This window comes from Silene latifolia, chromosome 2, assembly GCF_048544455.1.
Source record: "Silene latifolia isolate original U9 population chromosome 2, ASM4854445v1, whole genome shotgun sequence".
In the NCBI taxonomy this organism is placed as follows: Eukaryota; Viridiplantae; Streptophyta; class Magnoliopsida; order Caryophyllales; family Caryophyllaceae; genus Silene; species Silene latifolia.
In genome coordinates this window covers 159,837,543-159,862,885 of record NC_133527.1, presented here as the reverse complement: position 1 = coordinate 159,862,885, position 25,343 = coordinate 159,837,543, and the positions used below count along the sequence as shown (strand labels likewise).

Sequence of the window (25,343 nt, the reverse complement as noted above, 5' to 3'; positions counted from 1 at the left end):
GCAGTCGGGCTCGGTTTGCATAGCTGCTGCCCATCAGTTGTTCGTGGGGTTTTTTAGGGTTTGTATGGGGGGTTTTCTTGGTGTTTAAGCTAAGGTAATATGGGTAGGATACTAGGGTATGGGTTAGGGTTAATGGGCACGGGTTTTGGTGGTATTTGGAGCGGGTTTTGGGCTCGGGATTTAGCACGCAAAACAGGGGGGAGGCTGTTTGTTATGCGGGCTGTTTGGGGAGGATTTGGGACGGGATTTGGGCCGTGGTTATGGGGGTTCGAACTGGGATTGGAGGGGTAGAGGCTTAAGTTGGTTAGTGTACTCTAGATTCGTGCCAACTCGTAAAGAAAACGGGCTCAAAAACCGAGCTATAATCGAGCTCCAAAACGCGTGGTTGAAACGAGTTTTAAATTTTCAAATTCGATTTTTCAAATCAAATAACACATTAAATGAATGATTTTTCAAATCAAATACACTCATAAAATGATTTTTCAAATCAAATATTTATTTTATTTTCAATAAAATAAACTTGTGAAAATAAATACAAAATAAAATAAAATGAATTTACCTTAAAAAAGCTTTAATTTAAATATCATTTAAATTAATAAAATACTCCGTCGACAACGCTCATTCTACATCGTAAAACGAACCCAAATAATGACAATGACAACAAAAGAATACATGTGTCCTATCATCATCGGGTGTTTGTCGGGTTCTCTATAAATTACAATTTCGACGGATACGGGTATCCACAGAGCCCCCACTTTGACTGAGGCTTGGACAAGGCGAAAGTCAAAGTATACCCCAGGTCCCTCTCGACCTGAGAATTCTGCAAGGTTTATAGTCCATTAGACTTGCGTATATAAACTACTTGACCATAAGAAGAGATCATACCTGAAACTTCGTCGGGGATTAACTCTTACTTCATTGCGTCAAATTATAATCATTGGTCGTCGACCCATAAAACTGCATATATGGTGGATTGAGCCTTATCCTTAGGCGCCTACGTATCCGTTTCTCGACGGAATCAAACCAGCGTCGTAGTTAAACGGCAATCTGACGACACATGCCCAAAGTTTATCATCTGCTGGCGTATGTCCAAAACTCATCATCCGCTGACATTTGCCCAAAAATTTATCATCTGCTGGCACTTGTCCGAATGGGACGGGAATTTCCAAGGAGGTTGCCGCCGCTTTCATCATTTGCTTTCAGCTACGGAATTCTTCCATCTCATACTCTTGTATTGAATTGAATTCTTGGTGGATATCATCCTCTACATCTTGATAATGGTATCTGAAGCCAACGGCTTCAGAGCCCCCAGTTTGCAATGGCTCTAAAGTCGAAGACTTTAGAGCCCCCAGTTGAGGCATATCCTGCTATATTTGAAACATAGAAAATGTACAAGCAATAATCATCACATAAGCACATTTGGATCATCGATCTTAAAATTGGATCATTTAAAAGATTGGGTCATCGACCCGAAAATTGAATTTGAAAATTTTGAATAATTGGGCCATCGACCCGAAGTTTAAATTTGACATCACTTGGTATGTTGGGCCATCGGCCCTTCAAAATTGAATTTTGAATTTTGAATTTTGAAAGATTGGGTCATCGACCCAAGAAGATTCCACTACTTGGATCATCTATCCATATTTCGCAAAAAGTTTTTTGAATTTTGAAATTTTGAAATTGAAATTGTGAAATTTTTTTTGAAATCGAACCTTGATGGGTGAGCATGAAATACGACTCAGACACTCCGTATGACCCGTAAACAACGTGGGCGTAGCCCGCTACCGTAAAACAAAAAAAAGAAAATAAAACCGCAAGTGTGCACGGGTTTTAATTCAATTATTGACTTATTGGGGGTAGAAATGTAAATTGGCCATTCTGGCGCCAAAAGATGGCAAATGGAAATCACAAGGCCATCGGACTTGAGACAGAGATATCGTATGGCATGGGCGTGCTCCCGAGGGCACATGGGAATCAAGATCACCTGGCATTGACAAAGAGGATTAAACTCACAGAGCAACAATGTTGGCTTCGCCCAGACACTAAACACAGACTGATTTTATGACAACACTTAGACATCACACATGACTTTTGTCGGGAACATTCTGTCACTCTTCTCCTCGCCTCCTTTTTTTTCAGCGAGTTTCATCATTTCTTGCCACCGCCTTCTTTCTTTTCAGCGGGCTTTTACTATTTTTTGTTCCACGCCTTCTTTCTTTTCAGCGGGTTTTTACTATTTTTCTTCCACGCCTTCTTTCTTTTCAGCGGGTTTTTCATATTTTCTGTTCCCAACACAAACCCACATCTATGTGACTCAGCATCTTTGCCTAAACCATTAGATAAAGCTCATTCTGAGACTCGATACTATTCATCCGAACCTATATCCTCATCCTAGCCTACATCGAGTGCTAAGACCGACTCAAACAAAGGTGGCTTCATTTGGACTTGGTTAAGAGCCGTAAGAAACCGACAAGATGACAACTTGGTTGAGGAGTGGATTGAATCCCTTATTCTGAAGGACTGCCTATGTATTCGCGTGGAGCGAAATCAAATCCGACATAGTTCGATCAAGGTGCATAAACTTGGCATTTTGATTGTGTGTACACACTCGAAGGTTTCACCTAAGGTATCATGTCATATCCCATTCTAGCCTGTAAAGTACCGTTAAATCCCGTGTTTGGGATTAGGTGTAAAAGGCTTGGATCTTTTGGGATGTGGAGCTTGGTAATAACAAGTTGGAATGGTTAACCATCATTCTGAAGGTTTGTTTTGTGGTGCTAAGGCCAAGGGCTATGGATGCTGATGTGGTTGGAATGGGTGTCTCGGGTTTGATGAACCACGAGTGCAAATGGGTTGAAAAATGATGTGGGTTCAAATTTCCATGTCTGGACCCTAAAGGCTGGGTGTAACAACACAAGCGGAATAATTCTCAAAATTCCGGACTATCCCTTTGTAACTGTCTCAGGAAGGACTTAGAGGGTAACGCGGTTACTACTTAAGCTTTTGGGCTTCGCCCATTGAACCTCAACTATGGGTACTTGACTTGACTTCTGGCTTCCGTAACTTCGACATCCAACCAAAAGTACTCTGCAATAACTTCAACATTTTTTTTCTTTTTTCTTTTTCTTTCATCTTTTTTTCATTTTTCTTTTTTTTCATTTTTTTCATTTTTTTCATTTTTCCAATTTTTCTCTTTTTCTCATTTTTTCATTCTTTTTCATCTTTTTTTTTCTCTCTTTGAAAATGATCTTCTATTCATTCTCTTAGTCATAAATGGATACACCTTGAAAACTGGGCTTCGCCAACTAATTTGGGTAGGAACTAACAATTCCTTGTTAGAACGGGTTGATATCTTCTCTCTTCGAGATGGGATGATTTTGTTGGGGAGAAGGCTTGCCTTCCATCATCGATAGGGGAAACAAGGAGCTAGTCCGGGTTTGTCATAAAATCATCTAAAAGCTTGTCACAAACATTGGTTCAGATGGAGGTTTTCTACCACCAGACATGGAATAGGTAAATGAATCGAACACAGAATCCTATTGTACCTTACGTTTTGAAACGGGACATATTTCTACCCCAGGGATGCCTTTGAGTGTGTTGTGCATTTTATCATATTTCGGAATGATTGAGGATGCGAAACAAGACACATTTGGAAACGAAACTGCAACTTTTTATTGGAAAGGCAATTACTTAACAGACTCAAAGGAACGATTCCTAGGACACACCCTAGGTCATCGCGGAACAAATGACTCAACTTCAAGAAAAGAAAGTCCTAGACTCGACTTGACTAAGATAAGAAAACAGATCCCGACTCATAATTTTCAAATCTAGTTTTGAGCTTTCCCTTGTTCAGCTGTCAGCTTAGATGCTCGGTTCTAGTCTTTGATCCCTTTGATGGTCTGCCTCCATCCTGAGGTAGTCCTCTGAGGATCTACGCCAGTGATGAAGGTTGGTGAATCGAATTGTTCTTTATTAACTTCGTTAACGAGAGGAGTACATTCTAGAGCAAGACTCCCGATTTGAATTTTATTCTTCGGGTTTGGCAAGAATTCAAAGCAATCCACAAATATCTTCCCGATAAACACCCCTTTCAAGTGACATGGGCGGATAAGATGGGAATAATCGACATTGTCTTCGACAGAAACAAAGTTGGCGTGATCGCCAAATGGATTGGTGATGTTATTGGGTTTAACAATTGGGATCGGGAGTGTTCCATTCTCAATCATGTCTTGAATTTCGTGCTTCAGTCGATAGCACCTTTCAGTATCATGGCCTTTCCCTTGATGAAAGGCACAGTAGGCATTTGGTTTATACCATTTACCTTGTTGATCAGCGGGAGGGTCCGGAGTTGGACCAATAGGCTTCAGCTTTCCTTGGGCTATGAGCCTTTGGAGAGCGTATGTATAAGTGCATCCGATATCGGTGAATGCCCTAGGTGTTTGGCGCTGCGGTTTCTTCGATTGCCCTTCTAAGAGATTGATGCCTTCATCTAAATGGGTCGTTGCTGGGGCTTTGGTCCTAGACGATGAGGCCCCTTGGTACCCTTTCGGCTTTTCAGCCTCAGCCTTTATGACATCATCTTCTACCTTTATCCCGATTCTTATCAATTCTTTGAAAGACCCAAAATTTTGGTATTTCAGAGCATTGCGGTAAACAGGTCGTAGATTCTTTACGAACTTATCTACCATTTCAACTTCGTCAGGCTTCTCGGCTAATTTCACACTTTCAGCGTGCCATCTTGCAAGGAATTCAGTAAAGCCTTCTTTTTCTTTGTGTCATCACCTCTAATGTTAATGTTCTTATGTTGGTTTGAATCTCGACATTATCAGCATAGTGCTTGCAGAACTCCACCGTAATATTCGAATGTAAGAGCCCCTGCACACTTAAGGACACGACACCAACTTGACTCAAACAAAGACTCGACTTGAGACTGATTAACCAAAAAGGTTCGACTCATGGTTGGATTTAGACCTTGATTCATTTTAGACTCGACAAAACGACATGACTCAAGCTGTCATAGCTCGATTCTAAACTGGACTCGGTGTGACTAAACCCGTGATTGGACTAACATAGTCCTTAGGTTCGAGTGAAACCCCCTAAAGGGCCTAGCTTGGACGTTTCTGTGGACTATCCTAGACCAAATGGTCGACCCACATGACTCGAAGCCCAATAGGTGAGCTTGGGTGACCCAACAAGGTCGTGTTCTAGACTCTCGGGGCAAAACACGCCTAGCCTAACACGGCCAGGACCCGGACACGACTCGACGCATTTCATGCTTGGTTAAGGTTCGAGAAATATTTTGGATTGAATTTGAAAAAAAATGAATAATTGATTTGAAAATGAGATTTGAAATGGGCAAAGATGACATCTTATATAAAAGCTTATTTTTGGCCGAAAATTCTAGTCCTATTTGGGCAGCATTCCGCGTTTTTAAAACCATGCTAATTTTGAAAGTAAGTTGTTCAAAAGTTCGGTTTTGAAATTGATACGGAAAGTTTTGAAAAGACTCGGGAAATTCATTTCGCACATTGTCATTCTCATGTTATAAGGATGTATGCTCCTAGACATCTCTAAGTCTCGGCAAGTCTTCTACAAGAAGGTCTATGCCCTCCATCCTTTTTGGGTCTTATAGAGCAAGGGCCTTTAGGTAGAGTACCTAGAAGAGCATACCCACCATCAAGAACCACGACGAGGCGGAGTGGAAGCAAGCAATGTGCGAGTTCCTGGCATAGTGGGACGTCGCCCCCCACGCATCACAAAGAAACGCTGGGACGGCCCGGGAAAGTCCTTAAGGGTTTATGCATGAATCGTAGCACTATAAGTAATGTTTTACTTTCCAATACTTTCTTTTCAAGTTTCACCTCGGAGGAAAAGACCCTAGAAACAAAGTGTAACTAGTCCTCTTTTCCCCAGCAGAAGTCGCCAAACTGTGGACAACGCCCGCGGGAACTGCGTCCTCGGGATCCACACTAGGCATAATCGACTCGAGGTTCTTTCGAATCGAATTAAGACAAATTAGAGTCGCCACCAAGTTTTTTGGGAACTTGGAACCGTTCAAGTCAACTTTACACCTTTCATCGAAAAGCATAAAGCCAATCGACTACGAGTGATTAAAGATAAAGACTTGTACCCTATATCACTCGATTTGAATGACTCTCGTAATCCAATGGTATTTAGACGGATCCGCAAACCATAGATCTTGAGTAAGGGGTGAGGGTACGTGTTAGGAAGCCCAGAAGGACACCTAACCCCACCCGTCGATAACGGCCTCTATTAAGTCAAGTATCGGATTTCAAACAATGTCATAGCTACTACGATATATGATATGCAAACATCGTTTTCAAAACCCTAACATGTGAAGTTTCTATGTCGATTTAGATGCAACTAAACTAACTTTGTCAAAGTTGTAATTTAGCATGTGGGTTGATTGATCTAACAACATACAAAACAAAGCAAACAAGGCTTAGGGGGAATGGGGGAGCCGTTGGGATCTACCCTATTACAACCCAGGCATTTCATGCCGACACAACGAGAAATTAAAGATACAACTCGATCTAAAATACAACGCTATACACAAAACTATACACGACACATTACACGGCCAATTCGGCCTAGGGAAGCGTGCACAAGGGGGGTGGCCCACGTCTTACATGACTCACGGCCTTGGGTCACTCCTCGTAATGCATGCTTTCACTTAATCTTATCGAATTAGACATAGGGTCACACGCCAAAGCATGCATTAGCATAAATCGGGCCATGTCGCTTTAAACAACATGCGATTTACTACGCTCTTACACGAATTGGAGCACAACCATCTAACCAAATAAGACTAAGGTTTTTGAAGAAGCTTTTGACTCGATAAAAGTAAAGCAAACTCGAAAGTTACAACTCGATGAACAAAATATAAATTACAAGCAACGAAACAATAAAGAACAAATGGTATAAAAAAACGAAGCAAGAAGGACAAAGAAATCGGCCAACCTCACGACCAACCACGGCCATCCTAGTTCCTAGGTCAAGTTCATTAGTTAGATCAAATGATTGCGAAACGAGTTAGGAAACGAGTTAGAAAACAAGTTAAAAACGACGTTGATCGATCAAGAAAATATCGCGCGAGCATGCATTCTACACGGCCTAAAGGGGTCGAATTAGGTCACGAAGCTACAAGATTAACGCTACTCATCGAGTGTTAATAGGAAGGTGCTAATCACGCACCCCTATGCTAGCGAGAAACCAAGTGAAAAGAGAGATGCGTTCAATTAGGTTATAGATTTGTTAATCGATTTTTAAAGCTATGTCGATGCCACCTAACATGTCTAATTAGGTTATTTAATCGATCTAAAGTCGTCTAAATGAGTCATGTGTTAACAATCAGAGGTCGAACTAACATATGAAAGGTCCTAGGGTAGGTCGAATTGAACGAAACAAGCAAGGGGTCAAAAGCGAGGAGCGAAGTTAGAATTCGTTTTATTAATGCCCTACCTTGAACACGAGGATATGTAAATGAGACGGGGTGTACGACCGACCGATGTGGCGGATTTCTTTCCCATCTCAAGTCAACGCGGGTGTTCGTGGTGGTACTTTAACTCATACTCGGGCTAAACTAGTTTCATAGTTAATGATATTAAACGATAAAAAACGATAAACAAAATAAAACGAAACGATAAAAAACAAACATAAAAAGAACGAAATAAAAGGGAGAAGAGGAGGATTTGATGCACCCTCAACCTACATGTATCGTTGACACCATCTTGGGTCGTAATCGATCGTAGATTTTATCTCGAGAGGCCGTCGTCGACAAAGGAACAAAGCAATAACACGTTTTTTTGCAAATCTGGACAGCAACTTTCAAACTGCAATTTCTCACTCGTTTTATGGTGAAAATTAGATTTAAAAGATGTTTTGAAAACTAGAAAGAGAGGAGAACAAAGATCGTAAAACAAACCACGCTCGTTTTGAATTATTGGGCACGAAAAACGAGCACAAACAGAACTGGACAGACAGGAAAAGCCGCGAAAATAGAGTGTATGTCACTCTGTTTTTCGAGGGGATTCGTGTACTCTCAAGGGCAATTTGGCTCGTGAATCTTTGTCTAAGATGTAGATGGATGTTGTGTGGTTAATTAGGAACAAGAAACTCGAATTTTAATGGAGATTTGAGGGTTGAACGAAGGGTTCCAAAGAGGACACACAAACTGATTCTCAGTTTTGTATGTCGGTTTTGTCGAGGGTTTTTGAGAGGCAATTAGGGTTTGTTTCTGGAGTTTAAATCTTGTAAGTGACGGTAGTATGTATGGAGAACTTAGAGGAATGAATGTATGGTAAAAGGGGGGGGGGGGGTATTTATAAGGAGTTAAAGTAGGGTAAAAGGGAGCCATAAGCAGTCGGGCTCGGTTTGCATAGCTGCTGCCCATCAGCTATTCGTGGGGTTTTTTAGGGTTTGTATGGGGGGTTTTCTTGGTGGTTAAGCTAAGGTAATTTGGGTAGGATACTAGGGTATGGGTTAGGATTAATGGGCACGGATTTTGGTGGTATTTGGAGCGGGTTTTGGGCTCGGGATTTAGCACGCAAAACAGGGGGAGGCTGTTTGTTATGCGGGCTGTTTGGGGAGGATTTGGGACGGGATTTGGGCCGTGGTTATGGGGGTTCGAACTGGGGTTGGAGGGGTAGAGGCTTAGGTTGGTTAGTGTACTCGAGATTCGTGCCAACTCGTAAAGAAAACGGGCTCAAAAACCGAGCTATAATCGAGCTCCAAAACGCGTGGTTGAAACGAGTTTTAAATTTTCAAATTCGATTTTTCAAATCAAATAACACATTAAATGAATGATTTTTCAAATCAAATACACTCATAAAATGATTTTTCAAATCAAATATTTATTTTATTTTCAATAAAATAAACTTGAGAAAATAAATTCAAAATAAAATAAAATGAATTTACCTTAAAAAAGCTTTAATTTAAATATCATTTAAATTAATAAAATACTCCGTCGACAACGCTCATTCTACATCGTAAAACGAACCCAAATAATGACAATGACAACTAAAGAATACATGTGTCCTATCATCATCGGGTGTTTGTCGGGTTCTCTATAAATTCCAATATCGACGGATACGGGTATCTATAAAAGTTATACAATTTTGGACTAAAATTACACAAATTTGGACTGAAGTTATACAAATAAGGACTAAAGTTATACAAATAAGGACTAAAGTTATACAATTTTGGATTAAAGTTATACAAATTTTGACTACAATTATACAAAAAATGATTGAAGTTATACAAATAAGGACAAAAGTTATTCAAATAAGGACTAAAGTTATACAAAAATGGACTAAAGTTATACAAAAAGGGACTGAAGTTATACAAAAATAGACCAAAGTTATACAAAAAAAGACTAAAGTTATACAAAGATTGGACTAAAGTCATACAAGAATGGACTAAAGTTATACAAAAATGAACCAAAGGTATACAAAAATTTGTATAACTTTAATCCATATTTGTATAACTTTAGTCCATTTCTGTATAACTTTGGTTCATTTTTGTATAACTTTGGTTCATTTTTGTATAACTTTGGTTCTATTTTGTATAACTTTGGTTCATTTTTGTATGACTTTGGTTCATTTTTGTATAACTTTAGTCCTTATTTGTATAACTTTAGCCCATATTTGTATAACTTTAATCCATATTTGTATAACTTTAGTCCATATTTGTATAACTTTGGTTCATTTTTGTATAACTTTGGTTCATTTTTGTATAACTTTAGTCCAATTTTTTGTATAACTTTAGTCCAATTTTTGTATAACTTTAGTCTTTTTTTGTATAACTTTGGTCTATTTTTGTATAACTTTGGTTCATTTTTGTATAACTTTAGTCCATTTTTGTCTTAGATGAAAAAAAAAGTATCTCACAAAAAAAAAACGAGATTTAAAACACGAAATCTTAAAAAAAACGTATAACAAGAAGAGATTTAAGAAAATGAATAAAAAATGAGAACTAACAAAATAAAAGACAACTAAAATAAAATAAAAGACAAAAAAAATAATGAATGGAAAAAACAACTCAAAACATACAAATTAACACAAAACGAAAAAAAAAACCGAGTTGAAAAAAAAAAAAAAAAAAGAGTCAGCGGCGGTGGGGTGGCGGCGGGGGGGGTGGTGGGTGGTTATTTGGTGTCGGGTGGGGTGGTGGTGGGTGGTGGTGAATGAGGAAGAGAGGAATGAATGATTTATTTGAGTTTTTTGATTTATTTGGATTTTTTGGGTTTTTTATTTATTTGGATTTTTGGGTTTTTTTTATTTATTTGGGTTTTTTTTTTGCGTTTGAGAGAAGAGAGAAATGAAATGTGTAAGATGAAAGAGAAATGGATGAGTGGAAAACAAATATATAGTAAATTAGTGATTAATTAGAGTGGATTAGTGAAGGAGGAGAGATGGTGAGATTAGATTAATTATAAACACACTTTTTTGGGGTTGATCTCATCCCTCCATCTCCTCCCATCCAATGACTCATAATAGAACTTATGGACTCAATATATATGTTGGCCTTAGTTGATCTCTTCTCTCTCTCTCTCTCTCTCTCTCTCTCTCTCTCTCTCTATATATATATATATATATATATATATATATATATATATATATATATATATATATATATAAATCGTCGAACATAGTATAGTATTTTCTCATTATTAATCGGGTTGGATGTCGAACTGGGTGCAAAAAAGTTAGTGTACTCCTGACAATGTTATTTGTTCCATATTTAAAAATAATGTAGGTGTTGTTAATATATAATGTATAAATAGTCGAATTGTCCCACATCGGAAAATTACTATAAGGTGGAGTGAATTTATGATTATAAATAGAAGTCATCTTTGTAACTTTAATACCAACCAAAATTTTTTAGAGTCTTTTAAGTATTATCTTATTAGAGATCTCTTATTAGAGTTTCTATTTTATTATTATCTCTTTAATAGCAAAATTTATTTATTATTTATTTTTCTCGCATAATCAATAAATGATAGATGTGTATGTATTTATCAATTATTTTCTTTGAAAGAGATATTTTAATCATATGTAAACAAATGATTAGATGTAAACATTAATATTTATAACATTTTTTTCATTATAACCAAATTAATTAACCCGCAACGCACCGACTTTGAACCTAATAAATAATAACATGAAAAGGGAGTATTACTTCTTGTTGGTAGATAATTAAGTTGAGCAAATCAAGACCTCTCGTGAGTAGATTAGTGCGTCATAGCGAGGAATTTTTGGAGTATCCTTTGACAAGTCAAGGTTGAGGTGGATTGGTACTTTGGTTAAGCTAAAAGAAAAAGAAAAATTCGAAACTATCCAATAGAATAATAGATGTCCCTTGTGATTTACTCCTTCATACTTAACATTAACTATTTTACACTTGTTAAAATATGTTTTGGAACGTGAATATATTTAATTACACACTATTAAAAATTATAAAAATTAGATATTCTTATAATATTCATGACGATAAATCAAACAAGATTTCACATAACTATATTTTGTTTTATAGATTAAGAATAATATCGAAAATTTCTTACGACCATGAATGATGTCAAAATTCTTAATGTTACATTAGTGTGATATGGAGGGATTATTACTCTGTTTCGTGATTTATTTCTTCATAAAGTTAATACTCCGTACTGTTTCAAAATAAATAAATAATACGAAGTATCCATTTTGTTCTTAACTAATTAATGTAACAGAAAACAAATCCACAGAATAAAACTTTTGGAAACATATGCTCGTTATTCGTCAGTCATTTTTTTAAAGCGAGTTTATAACTTCTTATCGTAAAATCGTAATTGTAAGTACCAAGTACGGAGTACATAAAAAAGAATCATTAACAATGGTAACGAGTAGTCTGGGTAATCTAACGGTTCAATCGAATTGCATACATTTGATTAAATTTATCTCATTATATGACTTAGATGTAAGAAATTTGAGTGAAAAAGGGAGTAGAATTTTAAAAAACACTAACAATTGATAAATTGGTCACTAAAAATATGAAAAAGATGGCTAAATAAACTTGAAGTTTATTTGATCAAAATTTCATTCACCCCATTTTTCCGAAATATTTGACAAGTAGTTTATTTGGTTAAATAAATTACCTGAAATAAAATGCAACATAGGTAGCATTTGAAAAATCATGACCTGTTTCTATTTTGTCTTCCATTTTTGCCCATTCAATCTATAATACTTCATATTAAATAATTATTATATCCTTTTACGTTATTTCTTTAAAAATCAGCTAGTTTGTCAAGCATTTTTTGTATAATCATTACCTTTTCATTACTAATTTTCATATTCCTTACTAATTATTTTTTTAGATTTCAGTCAATTTTAAGTTTTCAGCTACCTTTTCCGCCCAAATTTACCAAACAAATTCTTAAGCGGCGAAAGCTAACACGAGGAATATAACATTTTAGTTACCATCATAATAGTTATCTTATAAATTCAAGTACTCCGTATAATATTTTCATAAGTGTACGCTATTTTAGTGGGGGAAATGAAAACGTTGTAACTACCATAATAGTTATCTAATCGAGTATGACCTAATGACGCTATCTTATCTTTCTGTTTACAATCCAATTCAAAACTTATTACCTATGATGCGATCTGGATTCTAAAAGTATCACGTTTTAGATAGTCTATATATAACCCAAAAGAGGAATATAAAACCCAAAAACTATCTTCTCCAAAATAGAAGGATCACATTCTTGTTTTACGTCATTATCATTTCTCCCTAATAATCCAGATTTATCACATATAGTTTTGTAACAACTACTCCTAGCAACAAAAATGGCTACAAAGACTGATGAAATTCATGAAGAAGAATTGAAGATTGAAGAAGGCAGCAACAGAATTCCTGCCTCTCAACTTGCGTCCTTTTGTTCTTCTCCTTACGTCGTTTGCATCACACAAAAGGTGAGTTTAAATTAATATTTTTAATCATAATTACTTTCATTTTTCCATCTTATAATTTCTGTAAAATATTTAGTCATCTTATTATTATTTCTTTTCTATAGTGTATTTTGGCTGATATATCTTACTTAATCACTCCACATAGGGATTAGGGAGTGTAGGTTCCTATAAAACGGTTTTACAATATCACATTGTAAAACCTATTATTGTAAAACCTTTAGAATATCATCTTATTCCATATTTGATTTTATTTGTCAAATTTATTGACTATGATCACGTTCAAAAGGCCGAAAATCATTGATTACAATAAGTCATTGTCAAAAAATTAATTATTTGACATCTGGTTTATTAGGGAGAAACGTCAAAAAATCTTATATACGTTGAATGGAGTAGCCGAACCATGATTCAATGTATGAGTATCTTAAAATATACATTTTAAGATTATGGTGTGCGAATAAAATATTTGAATTGACTAAGACGGAGGGGTACATTTAGTGAGCGATAAATAATTTCTTTTTAAAGAAAGCGATAAATAAATGATTAAGATAAAATAATACTTGGTACTCGGTATATTATTTATATCCATGACAAGTTGACAAGTTATTTTAGGGTAATGAGCTAATTAATTTGTTGGATGTGAACGATAACAGTTGGTTGCTGAAGTACTAGGAACGTACTTTGTAATATTTGCCGGGTGTGGGTCAGTGGTGGTGAACAAATTATACGGTGAGACGGTAACGTTCCCGGGGATATGTGTGACATGGGGTTTAATCGTCATGGTCATGGTTTATTCGTTGGGCCATATTTCCGGGGCTCACTTCAACCCGGCCGTCACCTTGACCTTCGCTATTTATCGTCACTTCCCTTACAAAGAGGTTAGTATTCTTTTCGTTTGAATCTCACTGGCATTAAATTATGTAGAAAATATTAGTACAAGACAATTCCGAAATATGTTGGACAGTGAGAGGGGAAATTGTGTAATCCCACATTCCCACACGTTAATCGTAATTTGGAACTCGTATCACGAATTGGTTTTAGGAAGAAACCTTACTCGACTTGTGATTTGTGAATAGTCGGGACTTGTTTCTTCTATGGGGTCCTCTTCATGAGACCCCAAAAAACAGAGCCCCTAACTTGGGCTATGGTGTAGACTGTAGAATTATGATCAAGATCGTAACTCGTAAGACGCACGAAACATCAAATTAGGTTTTGATTTCCCCTTCATAAAATACACATGAATTCCTTTATTCACACCAATTATGCTGATAAAAAGGAAAATGGGTAGTTGCATTTTGTTCACCTACTGTTTAAGTGGTCAATATCTTGTTCTTCTACAAACATGTAACTTGTAATTTAAAATTTTTATTACTTGGACAGGTACCATTATACATGTTGGCTCAGTTGATGGGTTCGATATTGGCAAGTTGCACATTATCAGTGATGTTCGAGGTTACTCCTAAAGCATTTTTTGGAACGGTTCCGGTTGGATCAAATGGACAGTCCCTTGCTATCGAAATTATCATCTCATTCTTGCTCATGTTTGTCATATCCGGTGTTGCAACTGATACAAGAGCTGTGAGTAAATTGAATAATCATGATTTTCATTTTGGTACTTGCTTGTACTCGTATTTAAGACACTGTGGTTTATGTATTTGTTTTAGATCGGCGAGTTGGCTGGAATTGCTGTCGGAATGACCATAATGCTCAATGTCTTCGTTGCAGGGTAACTTTCTTATACACTCCCTCCAACTCTATGAGATTGTAATATTAGACGACAGTAACTCCATCTTGTAGCACCCGTCGACTATGACTTTTCAAAATGAACATCGAAAAAAAGATAATCATATTCTACGACTTTTACATAATGTTTTAATGATACAATTAAACTATATGCATTTACAATTGAGATTGTATTTTGCGTAATACCGGGTCCATTTGAGTTTGATCGTCTTATAAAATATAATTTGAGATTTTAATTCAATTGATTTTGGGGCAGGCCGATTTCGGGAGCATCGATGAACCCAGCAAGAAGCCTAGGGCCAGCAATGGTGAAGCACAACTACAAAGGCATTTGGGTATACATAATAGGCCCACCCATTGGAACTATTGCTGGAGCATTTGCTTACAATCTCATCAGATTTACTGATAAACCTCTTAGAGAATTAACTAAAAGTTCTTCATTTATTAGGAGTGTTTCCAAAAATTAACAGTCTTTTATTTTCTATTTAACTTGTAAAGTTCGACTCTTGGAAAAATATTTTGATCATGAATGAAAAACATGCAACTTTTCGATGTGCGGTTTACTTGTTTATTATTACGGTTTGGATGAAAAACAGGCAGTTTTTGGATTTGCGGTTTACATGCCAGTCGAGTCACTCTTCACCCGGTCCGGTTGGCCCGTACACAGCCCGACCTGACCGTCCCACCTACACGGGCCATTCCCGGGTCCAACTTTCACCTACCCTGACTAGCCCCCTGCCGGTTCTGGATCCACCTCCATCAGGCCTGGCCCCTCATCTAGGCTGTGTCCGGGTTCACCTAGTATTTTGTGCAGTTTCATAAACTAGTTTGTCTAACTAACTTTCCCCCCAAAAATATTACCATTCAGCATTTTGCCGTCCAAAATATTTGACCGAGTTAACGAGTAAAAGTAGATGTGCTCAAAAATTAAACCTGAGAAGTATCATGTGCAAAATCTTAAATTCTAGATTTTGACTTGGAATTTTAACAAAATGTAAATAGATGAAGGAGATATTTGTATGACATTAATCACATTATGATGGGTAGTTAAGGTGTCCTTATTTTAAAGACTATTAGACGAGTAAAGTAGTTGTGCAATTGGCTCAAGGTTGACAACGATATGGAATCGCCCTTGTAAAAAGCATAAAGGACTTTTAGCCAGAAAGGGCACTTAATTAAACTTTCTCCGAAACTTCTTTCTTTCCTTGCTTTGATCGTAATATGCTCATCCAACGGTGCCTATCAAATATTTCTTAATGTCATGATCTTCATGAACGGCAATACATTATTGTAGTGTAGGATGTATTGGTCACTACTCACTAGCCTTACTACCGCTTATAGCAAAATATGCAGAAATTTACTTACAAAATGACTTACTCCGTATAAAGCAAAACATAAGGGATATTTTGCCAATAGACACTTGAGCTACCAAAAACTTGTAGTTGATGTCAAATATTACTCTGATAAATCACTCTCACTCTTAACACACTAACATGCTTATGTTTTTTTTGTTGTAACCACAATGGCGATTTTGATACAGTAACATGTTTATGTGACGAAACTAAATAATATTGATTTTGGTATTGAGAGTAATCCCCTTGTTTTAATATAATCCATTCTGTTGATGTGAAGAAATAGGCTCCAATCCATGCCAAAGATATGTGTAATTTATTTTATACACCTATGAGATACTCCACACATTATTATCAATTGGTTTTAGGATTTAGGATGAAACCTCACTTAGGCAGTTAGGCTTAACACGTAGATTTTTTTGTCTCCTACTTGTGGGCGCAGCCTAAGACCATATAATTTAACGTTCTCTGTTTTGAGGTCGTAATTCTACCTTAAAATTATTGTGAAACCGAGGAGAAGGTGAAACAGAGGAGAAGCAATTACGTAGTATCAACTATCAAGTACTCCATTATAAACAAAGTTCATGAAGTTATATATAGATAGATGAATACAATTCAAAGTGATACATAGAGAATTTTAGCTACGCGTATACCACATCAATTTACCCTTTGATAAGGTGGAAAACTTGGAATTAAAAACAATATATGCATAATATAATTAGCAACAATGTACTCCGTAAGTGACAAGGTTCCCCCGAAATGCACGGTAACGTTTGATGTCGGAGAGAAGGTGACAATAGAAATGGAATGGAGGGAGTAACAAGTAATTTTATTAACATAGACTGATGCTTGTAATAAAAATAAAAAACTCTAAATTTACATATAATATAATCTCAAACCTTTTCACAAATACTTAACCTTATGATTTTACCTCCAACATACAAGAGCAATAGTAGACAATAACAAGATTAGTATCACCCTTAAATTTTGTAAAGGGTGTTGCTTCATGAGTGTCACAAGACTTGTAGCAGAAGACTGATCATAATTTGGTGGAGGTGGGTTCCTATAATAGAAAGGAAAGTACGGCAAAATGGGGTTAGGTGGCGGTGGTGCATTACCATAATAGCCAGGGTATGTGGACCCACCAGGTGGAGGGTAATACTCATAACTTGGAGTATACCCTGAAGATGATGGTGGTGGTGGTGAGTAATAGTATCGCTCTGGTGATGCTGGTGGTGGTGGTGACTCGTAATATGTCGGTTCGGATGGTGGTGATGGCGGCGGTGGGCAATTTGAAGTGGTTGGGGTTGGGGAGGAGGGTGGTGTTGGGGTAGGGTATGTGGATCCACCTATGGGTGGTGGTAGACAAGGGTATGGGCATACATAAGGGTTGTCTTGTAGGGACTTTTGTGTTAATGATAATAATGTTAATAAAATGAAGGGAATTGTTTGTTGTGTGGAAAGTTTTTTAGCCATAATTTTTGTGGTGATGTTTAAATTAGCTAAAGTGGGGAGATATATCATATAATTGGTGTGATGGAGAAGAGTTTAATATGTAGATAACATAGGGTGGAAGTGTAGAGGAGCTAGATGAAGGGAGTGAATTATGAGAGAAAAGCATAGTAGTATAGTAGTACATATAAAGGTGGGACATTTGATTAATTTATTGACTAGTGAACACTTAGAAAACTTCATTGGAGCTAATAATCATGGTCATTATTATTAGTTTTACTACTATAATATTCCTTTTTTTTATATAAAATATACACAAATTTTCATTATAGACGGCGTATATCCGTCTATAACTATGGACGGGTCAAATATTCACCCACTTTAAGCAAAACCTGTCAAATGTCACCACCTTAACACCAAATATCATCAGTGTCATTTCCTAAGCTACAACAGGTAGTTTATCACATGGAAATAATACTGGTGACATTTGTCGTTAATGTGGTGACATTTGGCCCGTTTTGCTTAAAGTTGATGGATATTTAGCCCGTCTATAGCTATAGACGAATATCTCCGTTTATAATGAAACGCTTTGTAAAATATATTTGTCATTGCATTCTTACTTTTAATTCCTACTATGAGAAGCAATATATATATATATATATATATATATATATATATATATATATATATATATATATATATATATATATATATATATATATATATTCGTGGTGTCGTATTTCATCGTATTTCGGGAAATTTTGCACCATTTTTAATATCGCCCATACGGCCATACATATTTTTGAAAACATGGAGTAGAGAGAAGTAATCAAGTACGTAATCCTCCTTAAACTAAAAGAATAAGAAACCTCCAATATTTTCCCGCCTAAATGAAAATTACTCTATAGTTGGGCTTAAATTATATCATATCTACAATTGGGCCTAACTGTTTAGTTTAGCAAATTTATAATTCTAGCCTATTTTTTTCCTTACACTTAACTTATTATCTATCTTTGCTTAATACTATGTGAAACGTTTAAATTTCGGTTAATTTTTTTATTTAACATATATACATAAGTATATACTCCATATTAGAACACATATCTTATCTGATTGTATTATTAAAGACATTAATTAACAGTTATATTACGCTTTTGGTGGATATAAATTCATATAATGTTATAATAATAATATTTCTTTAAACAAAGTTGTTTCAAGAAACCAAAAATCTTATACGGATTAGAAGTGTTGAACCATTTCTTTATACCTCTTAATACAAAACACCACTAATAGTAAATTGTATAATAAAATATTAAATGGAGTTAAATAATATTAGTATAATTATTATTTTCTCTGATATACCTATCTACAAAACCGCGCATTGGCGCGGGATCTATACTAGTAGGTTAGTAAAACGAAAATAAAGGTAAAACATTGAAAATGAAGAAAAAAAAATGAAATTCAAATATACAAGTAAATAGTATAGTGCTTTTAACATAGTAGTTAAAAAAAATATAGCTCCGAATGAAAAGTAGTTAACGGATTATGAATTTATGATACTATAACCATATTATTCTTAATAATACATTTTATTATATGGAGGTAAATTAATAAATACACCCTTATATATATATATCACTTTTTTTTAAATTACTACCTTATAAAAAAAGTTTCAAAAATTACTACCTTACAAAGCATATGTATGTATAATTTGCTACCGCAATCACTTTCCAGTGTCTTAAAATTGAATATTCCGATACAATTTGAATTTTCCTTCTAAAACATAAAATTTTTGACCATAATACCCCTCTTCTAATATTTCCTTCTATTACCTCTTTACACCTTTTCTTCATCTATTCATCTTCTTCTTTTTCGTCTATATCTTCCTTCATTAAACCAAATCTCATCAACGAACAACACTTATCAATTTATTATCAACTAAGTTGAATGTTTCAAATCTCACTATATAGATGCAAAATACCCCTCTTATAATAAGTTCTTCCACTTTTACATACATATTCTCCACATTAAAGCAACCAAGTATTTACAATGTATCGCTTTTGGTTCATTAATCATTCTTACAAGTTACAATACAAACACCAATCAAATTCATATGGACAACATCACTACTGCATTAAACAACAACAAAGTTAGGGTTCTAAGTCAAAATTAGGTTTCTAATTAATTAAAGATTAAACGCAAAATTAGGGATTTAATTTAATTAATTAATATAAAATTTAATTTGGGTTGTTATTAATAAAACTGAAACACAGAATTAGGGTTTTAGTTTAGTTTGTTAAGTGTTGATGGTCGATTTGTTAAGTGTAGATGATAAGATTGGTGCTTACAGTTTGATTAAAGGAGATATGAAGAGAGGAGAAATAAGTTGAAGAAAAGAAAAGTGTTTAGTTAAGTGTTTATTGGGATAATGTGGAGAATTGTGAAATACTTAAGTGAGGGTATTGTGGAGAAAAGTGTTTATTGGGATAATGTGGAGAATAGTGAAATACTTAAGTGAGAGTATTTTGGTCAATTTGCATACTTTTATACCAAAAAGTGACTTTGGTAGCAAATTATACACACTTATGCTTTATAAGTAGTAATTTTTGAAACTTTTTTTATAAGGTAGTTATTTGAGAAAAGTGGTATATATAAGGTTGTATTTATTAATTAAATTACCCTAATTATTATGCTCCGTTAATTACATCAACTACAAGTTATAGATTTTCGTGTATGTTATACCCTTGGTCATTATTATAACGATATATATCAAATAGACGATCAAGTGATCAACTAAGGCTCTGCTCTTTTCGGCTGAAATGAGCTGAATTGAATTGAATGAATTTGAACTGTATTGAACTAAACTGAGCGAGCTCAGCTGAAATGAATGGAGTTGAAATAAAAGTTTATTTTGTAAAGAGATGAGTTGAAGAGAACGGATTGAAACTGAATTAAATAGAGCTGAGTTAAATTGAAATGAGATGAAATTAACTTTTTTTCATTAATCGTTCCAACAAGGAATTAATAAAATATGAAAATTGTGGTTAAGACCATTGAGCAGTCAATAACATGTAAAGGCAAAATTATGGACATTTACAAGTTCTTAAAAAATGTAAGTTAGTCACTTAAAAACAAGAAGTAGTGACAGACAGAAGAGAGACGAAAGAGACATTCTTGGAAGTACCTTTTGTTAGCTATAACAAAACGATAAAGCTAACTCTATCATTACTAACAAGAAAATAATTATATGTCATTTAGCCTAAAGATGCTCTTAACAAACAATTTTTAAGGACTTATTCAATAGACTCTCTATATGCAGGTTTTAAGAAGAAATCTTACCATATAACAATTTCAAAAAATTGTGTGATTTTTTAAAGAAACATAAATTGATAAAAATCTGTAAATACATTGTATTACATTATATTTTATCAGTAAATCTCATGCGCGGCCGTTTTTCCCGGATTTTTTAGCAAAATGTAGAGGTGGCAATTATTGACACGATCCGAAAACACGACACGAAGTTAGCGGGTTAGGGTCAAGACATTATGACCCATTTAAGTAATTGGGTTGACACGGACACGACACGAAACTTAAATGGGTCGGGTTAGGGTTGAGCTCTTTTGACACGAATCCGACACGAATAACCCGCTTATTTAAAAGTGTCATGATATATTTAGGTTGAATCAATAATCAACCCAAACAACTTACAAATAAATATTTTGATTCCTCATTTTAGGGATAATAGGCTTATAAAACTTAGTTTATTTTATTAGTTTATTGGGTTAAACGGGTTAAGTGAGTTAAAATTAACCCGCTAAAAGATAAATGGGTTAAACATGACCTGTTAAAAGATAAATGAGTTAAACAGGTCGGGTTGGGTTATAGAAAAATTAAATGGGTTGGGTTAGGGTTGAGACAAATGACCCGTTTATGTAATTGGGTCGGGTTAGGGTTGTGGTAGTGGTGACTCATTTAATATTGATACGAACACGAACACGACACGACCTGATCTGTTTGCCAGGTCTAGCAAAATGTGACTATTTTTGGTAAATAGTGACCACTTACAATAAATAATGACCACTTCACGATAAATAGGGATTAGGGACCACTTTACGGTAAATAGTGACCACTTTATAACAAAATGTGCCACTTTTTGATATTTTGTATATTTATAAGTATATTTATGATTAAAATTTAAAAACGATTTTCAAAATGAAAACACGCAAGTTTTTTAGATTTAGGTGAAGTAATAATAAGCCTCGGGTGTTACAATCTTATATATAGAGGAGTTCTAATGAGTTCACCACTTGGATTGAAATGGATAGTTGAGATTGAAAAAAAAAAAAAATTATCACTAATCAAATTTCTATACACTAATTAAATGTTCTTTCACTCTCTAGCCCCTAATTAATCAGTTTTGAGTTTCAAATTTTATGAGTGTAAATGTAATGTTGTATGACTTTTATGAGTATAACTTTGATTTTTTGAGGCGGTTTTGTATGCAAAAATTTTTACAAGTGTAACTCTAACATTTTACGAGTGTAACTTTGAAGTTTTTTTAGTGTATTTTTTTATGACGAAAAATTTGAATTTATATAATTTTAACATTTTACGAGTGTAAATTTGATGTTTTACGAGTGTAAATGTAATATTTTAAGAGTGTAATTTTGAATTTTTTATGACGAAAAATTTGAATTTATATAATTTTAACATTTTACGAGTGTAACTTTGATGTTTTACGAGTGTAAATGTAATATTTTAAGAGTGTAAATTTGATTTTTTTTGTGACGGAAATTTTGAATTTTTATAATTTTAACATTTTACGAGTGTAAATTTGATGTTTTACAAGTGTAAATGTAATATTTTAAGAGTGTAAATTTGATTTTTTTTGACGGAAATTTTGAATTTATATAATTTTAACATTTTACGAGTGTAAATTTGATGTTTTACGAGTGTAAATGTAATATTTTAAGAGTGTAAATTTGATTTTTTAGGCAATTTTCTATATAAAAATTTGAATTTATATAATCTTAACATGTTACCGAGTGTAAATGTGATGCTTCACAAGTGTAAATGTAGTATTTTAAGTGTAAATTTGAAGGTCTACGAGTGTAAATTTGAAGGTCTATGAGTGTAAATTGTAGTCATGAATAAGTCAATAGAACAAGCCAAAGGAAGGTTGTACTTTTATGCTTTTTACTTTATGTCATTTTCTTGTGTAAGATTATGTAAGTCATGTAAGGCCTAGAGGTCCGTTTTACACTTCCACTCCCTTGGTAAGCATAGCTAGGCCATGGAGCTTGATGAAGTATGGGAGGCGGCGGCTCGCAAGGAACCGAAAGAAGAAGAGGAAAATGAGGAAGAGGAGGAGGAGCAAGCGGAAGGAGGAAGCAAGGCGGGGAAGAGTCGCTCCGGGTGGGCAAGGTGGATGTCTAGCATTGGCAAGAAGAGGAAGTCCTCCAAGTAGTTGTGGCCTTATAATTTGAGATCTTTAAGACTTTAATTGTCGTTTGAAACTTTTAACAATTTAGTTTTTATGTTGTAAGCCGGCCATAAGGCCAATACTAGTAGACCTTACATAGTAGGATGGTGTAGTGATCACCATTTGGACCCCATTGCATGTATGTTCAACCATAAGGAAGCTTAGAGACCATTAATGGCGAAATTGGGACTACCCAGCGACACTCGGCCGAGTGCCCTATTCACTCGACCGAGTGCCTCTCTCACTCGATCGAGTAGGCTTAAAGATAGGTTCTGGGAACCTCCTGTAAAAACCCACACTCGACCGAGTGGCGTGACCACTCGACCAAGTGGCCTTTTGATAACTTCGTTATTTACGCTCTTTTTATGCGTAAGAACCTTTGCTTATAGCTCACTTGAATGTATTTTATGTGCATTTCAAGGTTTTAGTTCCATATAATGCTCAAATCCCGTTCTTTTGAAAGTTTGTTTCGGTTTTGGTTGTGTTTATCCATTTTTTGTAGGAAAGATGATGATTTAACAATACTACACCCACTAAGGGAGGCCCATATGTGATACACATGACCACAAGCCCAACCCAAGACGGAATAAAAGGCTTAAGAGAACAAAAGGCTGAGTCTAGCGCGTATCCAGAAGCAAGATGCGCATCTCTTCCAGGAAGGTACAGACCGTGCGCATCTAACAGTGCCTTCCTCATCTCCAAGATGCGCATCTCTTACAGGAAAGCACAAACCGTGCGCATCTGACCGTGCGTATCTCAACTCGACAGTGCGCATCTCCAGATTCGCGCAATACTCTTATTAGCTTAAACGACATTGTTTTAAGTCGTTTTTACTTGATTTGTAACCTAGTATATAAGCAAAAAACTTGAGTTTTCTGAGTAGATTATCATCATATAGCAACTCTTAGTGGAAGAAATAGAAAAACCCCTTGTAATTTGTGACAATCCTTCAAACAATTTACAAGATTCAAGCTTTCTTTCACCAAATTCCTTGTTTTCTCAATTGTTCTTGTTGTTGGTATATTTCAATTTCTCTTTCTCTCTTTAATTTCATTTGTTTACATTTGCTTTTCCTTCAAGTTTGTTTGATTGTTTATGTTAAATTTGCATCTTTGTTGTTTGGTTGTTGTTGTTTTCACCATTGTTCATCTTTTTATTGTTCATCTTTTCATTGTTTCTCTTTCCTTTGTTCATCCTTGCTAGTTGTCCTCAAAGACTTAATCTTTGAGTTGATTGTGTTAAAGATTGTGTCTTTTTGTTTGTTCATCCTTGTTATTAGATTAAAACCATCTTTCTTTATAATTATCGTTGGATATTTGCATGTTTAGAAGTAGAATTCATCCTATCACCATGTTTATGCTTAAAGACTCTATCTTTGTTGTTTATTTTGCCTTTAGAAACATGATTAGTGAGTAGTCTCCTTTTAGGACTCGGTTTGACCCAATATGGGTAATTTCACTAATTAATCATCATTAGGCTAATTTGTGGGGGAAATTGGTGACGGTAGCTTAGAGGAATTTGCATGCTTAAGGTTTGGTTTCCGGGTAGTGTCGACTTTTGACCCTTGTCCACCAACGGAAGTTGGTTAGGTTGTTAGTCGGATATTTGGGAACCGACCCTTGTCACCAACTAAGGTTGAGACCGGAAGGGAGAACCGAGGGAGGGTGCCTCTAGGCTAGCGTTTGAAATCGACCTCCGGAAGGGGGAGTGGGATGACCCGGAATATGATGAGTGCTTAATGACCTTGACCATTTACTTGACCTCCTTGGGAAAATGCATGTTCTTGGGGTTGTCGGGTTTTGAGTTAGGGATACCGGCTTTCGAACCCAGGAGGGGGGTTAGTCGGAGTAGCTAGTGTCCTATTGCGAGACCGGAAGGGAGGTTCTAGGCGAATTAGAGCCATCTCCTCCTTACCTTTCTACCCCGTTTGATTAGCTGAGACGATTAGTATGTGGAGTTACTTATTTTCGTGGGAGAACCGAGTTCTAGTCCTTCTCTTTATTTGATCTATCCTTTATCTTTTAGCTTGTTCTTATCTTGTCTAGTTTATAGTCTTTAAATTTGTTAGTTTAAGTGCTAGTTTGTTACCACCCTCTTTGTCATTTATCGACTTAGCTAAACCGGTGAATTAGAACGATTAGTACTCCACCTACTCCTTGTGGGATCGACCCTTTAAAGTGTACAACGATAATATCGTGCACTTGCAAGGTTTAACTTGAGACCATCAAGTTTTTTATTTACCTCCTCAATTTACAACATTTATATGAAGATATATCCTTTTACTTCCATTTAATTACAAGTTGGTATGAATTACTTCCCCCCTTTATTTCCTTTCTTATTGTTATTTTTATT

At 35.4% G+C, this 25,343-nt stretch overlaps 1 protein-coding gene across 1 annotated transcript; it reads left to right on the top strand.

The window, feature by feature from the left end:
* Positions 1–12,527: 12,527 nt before the first annotated feature.
* Positions 12,528–15,255, top strand: LOC141643198 (putative aquaporin NIP-type). The gene is made up of 5 exons (XM_074452241.1): positions 12,528–12,968; positions 13,616–13,840; positions 14,343–14,540; positions 14,627–14,688; positions 14,962–15,255. Exons 1-5 carry the CDS (start codon positions 12,843–12,845, stop codon positions 15,170–15,172), a joined length of 822 nt encoding a protein of 273 aa, XP_074308342.1. The 5' UTR covers positions 12,528–12,842; the 3' UTR covers positions 15,173–15,255.
* Positions 15,256–25,343: the final 10,088 nt, after the last annotated feature.